Source organism: Mustela erminea, chromosome 3 (genome assembly GCF_009829155.1).
Source record: "Mustela erminea isolate mMusErm1 chromosome 3, mMusErm1.Pri, whole genome shotgun sequence".
Classification (NCBI taxonomy): Eukaryota; Metazoa; Chordata; class Mammalia; order Carnivora; family Mustelidae; genus Mustela; species Mustela erminea.
In genome coordinates, this window is record NC_045616.1 from 3257469 (window position 1) to 3261793 (window position 4325).

The 4325-nt window shown below is 39.1% G+C and overlaps 1 protein-coding gene across 1 annotated transcript; it reads left to right on the forward strand.

Annotated features, from left to right (window-relative positions):
- Positions 1 to 214: 214 nt before the first annotated feature.
- On the forward strand, positions 215 to 2590 carry LOC116585750 (olfactory receptor 2W3-like). Its single transcript, XM_032335010.1, has 3 exons — positions 215 to 1156; positions 1979 to 2062; positions 2522 to 2590. The coding sequence occupies exons 1-3, from the start codon at positions 215 to 217 to the stop codon at positions 2588 to 2590; spliced, it is 1095 nt and encodes a 364-aa protein (XP_032190901.1).
- The last annotated feature ends 1735 nt before the right edge of the window (positions 2591 to 4325 follow it).

Genomic DNA, 4325 nt, shown 5'->3' on the forward strand with positions numbered 1-4325 from the left:
ATTCAGGTTTTATGTTTTGTTTTCAGTAGATTTCTATAACAAATTATAAAATTTTCCATCCAATTGTCTCTATTTTTAAAGTTTTAAGCTATGTACACAGAAATACACATACATTGTTATTCAAAGTTTCAAATAGTGTTAGTATGACAGACATACAGAATGATTCGTGGCTGCAAATTACTTTTTTTTTCCCATGCTCCTGAAGACAGTAGAGATGGATTGGACCAATGAGAGCACCCAGGGAAATTTCATCCTTTTGGGGTTTTCTGACCGCCCCCATCTGGAGAGGATCCTCTTTGTGGTCATCTTGATTGCATATCTCCTGACCCTTGTGGGCAACACCACCATCATCCTGGTGTCCCGGTTGGACCCCAAACTCCACACTCCCATGTACTTCTTCCTCACCCACCTATCCTTCCTGGACCTCAGTTTCACCACCAGCTCCATCCCTCAGCTGCTCTATAACCTGAATGGGCATGACAAGACCATCAGCTACACAGGCTGTGCCATCCAGCTCTTCCTGTTTCTGGGCCTGGGTGGTGTAGAGTGCCTGCTCCTGGCGGTCATGGCGTATGACCGGTTTGTTGCAGTCTGCAAGCCCCTTCACTACATGGTGATCATGAATCCACAACTCTGCTTAGGCTTGGTGTCGATAGCCTGGGGCTGTGGAGTGGTCAACTCTTTGATCATGTCTCCAATGACTCTGTGGCTGCCCCGCTGTGGGTACTACAAAGTCGACCACTTCCTGTGTGAAATGCCTGCTCTGATCCGGATGGCCTGTGTCAATACAGCTGCTGTTGAAGGCATTGCCTTTATTTTGGCCGTGGGCATTGTTCTGTCACCCTTGGTGTTCATCCTGGTCTCCTATGGCTACATTGTGAGAGCTGTATTAAGTATCCAGTCATCCTCAGGGAGGCACAAAGTCTTCAACACCTGTGGCTCCCATCTCACAGTGGTCTCCCTCTTTTACGGGAACATCATTTACATGTACATGCAACCAGGAACCAGCTCCTCCAAAGACCAAGGAAAGTTTCTCACTCTTTTCTACAACATTGTCACACCACTCCTGAATCCCCTAATCTACACACTCAGAAACAAAGAGGTGAAGGGGGCATTAAGAAGATTGGTTTTGGGAAATCTAGGTTTAAAGAAGAGAGTATAATAAAACACAATGATAGCAATTACTCCTTGTTAAAATTCTACAAAACATGTGTATCCATTATCTTGCATGACTACTACTTTCCAGAGTTTGGGCATATTTCATCACAGGGTTTATGACCCAACTTCAGTTTTCCTTTGTGCAAGTCCTGCAGGAGTACATAAATTATGATATCAAAAACAATAGTTCTCAAAAGAGTATTTATTAATCATTGCTGATACACAAATATCTAGATGTTTCACATACTATGCTAAAAGTTAGGGACAGTGAATAGGGCCATGTTTTCTAGAAAGGAAAGAGAGAAAATAAAAATAAAATTTATTTTACCCAATCTTCCTGAAATATTTAACCATTAAAACATATGGAATATTTTATACTAATTATTCACTTTTATAAATCTTGATAAGATCTGTCAGCATGGACAAGAATTTATATTCCACTTTCATTTTCTTACAACAAAACCAACAAAAACAAAAACAACACTTCCATAGCAAAATGTGGCTCTTATTCCTTTTTATCTATTTATTCGTTCAACAGCAATTAGTGAATGACAAATCTCTTGCAGGCACTGTTCTGGATGCTGGGATTAAACTTCTGATCAAGCGTGACAAAGCCCCTGATTTTGTGAAATTTACCTATTAATGTGTATGTTGGTGACAATGAATAACAAAGAATAAAACTATCATTTAGTGATAAATGTAGATAAAATTTAAATATATATATGTGTGTGTGTGTGTGTACATATATATTTATATATTTACATATATTGATATTTTGGGAAGTAACCATGATGTTGGGAATGATGGATTCTCCTTGAAGGTCCTTTACCTGCACCCAGATGATGAAAAGGAAGACCTGCCAAAGTCACACCAGGAGAAGGATGTTAAATTTAAATTTTGTCAGGTAAGAGTAAGCTTGGCATGCTTTGATCAGCACGGGAGTTTTGACCTGCTCCATTTCCGACCTGGGTGGGTTTAACCCTCCTTAGCCAACCTGGTGGTCCCACACTCCTGGGAGGTCACCATATTGATGCCAAACTTAATGCGGACACCCGATCCGCACAGTGCACTACAGCCCAGAACTCCTGGACTCAAGGGATCCTCCTGCCTCTAGCCTCCCGAGTAGCTGGGACTATAGGCATGTGCCACTGCGCCTGGCTTTGAGATCAGAAGAATGCCCATTTTGCATAGGGTGGGGTTCTAGAGAGATAATAATGGAGAGAGAATCAAAGAGGTAGAAAAGGCCAGAGCATGTAGAATCTCAATGTTACAGACTAGGAAGTTTACCTGCAGCACACGAAATTGTTGAGAAAGTAAATGATAGGATTTTCATTTTTCCAGGTCCACTCCATTGGTTCTGCAGGAAATGGATATTTTGGGACAAAAGCAAAAGCGAAAAGACTACTGCAGTAAACGAGACAACAGTAGCTAATGGTTTGCAATGAACATTATCAGTGGAAAAAGTAAGTTTACAATCAGATGTATTTTAGAGATCAAGCGAAGCGTATTTTCTAATGGAACTTGTGGACTGATAAATAGGAATTGAGAGACTTTTAATCTCAAGAAACAAACTGAGGGTTGCAGGGGGGTGGGGGATAGGGATAGGGTGGTTGGCTTATGGACATTGGGGAGGGTATATGATATGGTGAATGCTGTGAAATGTATAAGCCTGATGATTCACAGACCTGTACTCCTGGGGCAAATAATAATTAGATGTTAATTAAAATAATTTTTAAAAAATAATGTAATTTGTAATTTTAATAAATAGGTTGTTTATTGTAACATTTTCTAGAATGGAAGTGACTGAAGTAAAAGCAGATATGCCATTGGGGTAGCAATTAAAATGTTCTGCTTTAGACAAATTATGTTTGAAATAAATAATAAATAGTCAAACAAGGGTATCAGTGTGGTGGTTATATAAAATTTCAGAAGCTCAGGTTGGAAAGGAAGGTTTGGAAATATTAATTGGAATATACCAGTTATGGATGTTATTTAAATGTCTCAGATTTTATTGTCCATTTGTGGGGTAGAAATAGACAAGGTAACTGAAGTAAACAAGTTAAAGGAACTAAATCCTAAAATGAATTAATGTTTAGAAATCAGGCTGAGGAGAAGAGACCAGCAAAACAGTATTGGGCAGAGTGGTCAATGGCAAAATTCCAAAAATGACTATTACTGGTAACTCCATCCTACACATGTCTGTAGGCCCCTCCATCCACAGATGAATCCTTCAATACGGTCTGGTCATGTGACTCACTTTGGTCAACAAAGTTTGGGAATTATATTCCTGTACCCATCCTGGGCCCAGTTCATGAGAGGCCTGGCTGCTACGTTTTTCCTTAGGATCTACATTCCATGTAAATTGAGCTCAGACCACACCGCTGAATGCTGACAGGCAATATGAATAGATAGGTCCTGCTGGAATGAGCCAGCCATTCCAGTAGCCAGCACTGTGAATGAGGTCATCTGACTGAGCCAGACATCCAGAAAAGACAGCTTTGTAAATGGTCTACACAGCAAGGACATGGAACAAAGATGAACCGTTCCTGTTAAGCCCTGTCAAGACCTCTGATGCATAAATGACAAACAATAATAATGTAGTTTCCACTAGGTTTGAAGATGGTTTGGTTGGCAGAAATAAATAATGACCAGCAACTGAAAGGAAAATAAGTAGTGGGGTTTTGTTTGTTTCTTTGTTTTTGTTTTTGTTTTTTGAAACTAACTCTAAATGGGGTCATCAAATGTTTGGAATACTGCTAAAAAATCTTGAAAGAGAAAGCATGTAAGTGACCCAAAAAGAGATGTTGGTGATCTTGACAATGGTTTGAGAGGATCAGTTGAGTACAAAATCCCATTTGGAGTGTAGTGAAGAAATAAAGAAGATGAAAAAGTGAAAGTTTTGCTAGAATACTCTGTGGTACAGAAAACAAAACACTTAAGTGAGGCAATGCCTCATGGAATGATTTTATTCATTTAAAAATAGGATATACTAAATGGTTTTATAAATTGAAGTGAATATGTAAATACAGAAGAAGGATATATAGATTCCAGAAGGTGTACTTAGTATGAGAATAGGTCTTTAAAAAATGGCAAATCTTGGTGAATTCAAGGCTTTCAATAAGAACCAGTACATTTCAGTTTTTATAGGGTAGAATATAGTGTATATA

Coding starts and splice junctions, on each gene's coding strand:
- LOC116585750 (XM_032335010.1), top strand. CDS start 215: ATGGATTGGACCAATGAGAGCACCCAGGGAAATTTCATCCTTTTGGGG. Junction 1,157..1,978: donor ATCTAGGTTTAAAGAAGAGA/GTATAATAAAAC, acceptor TTCTCCTTGAAG/GTCCTTTACCTGCACCCAGA. Junction 2,063..2,521: donor TTAAATTTAAATTTTGTCAG/GTAAGAGTAAGC, acceptor TTGGTTCTGCAG/GAAATGGATATTTTGGGACA.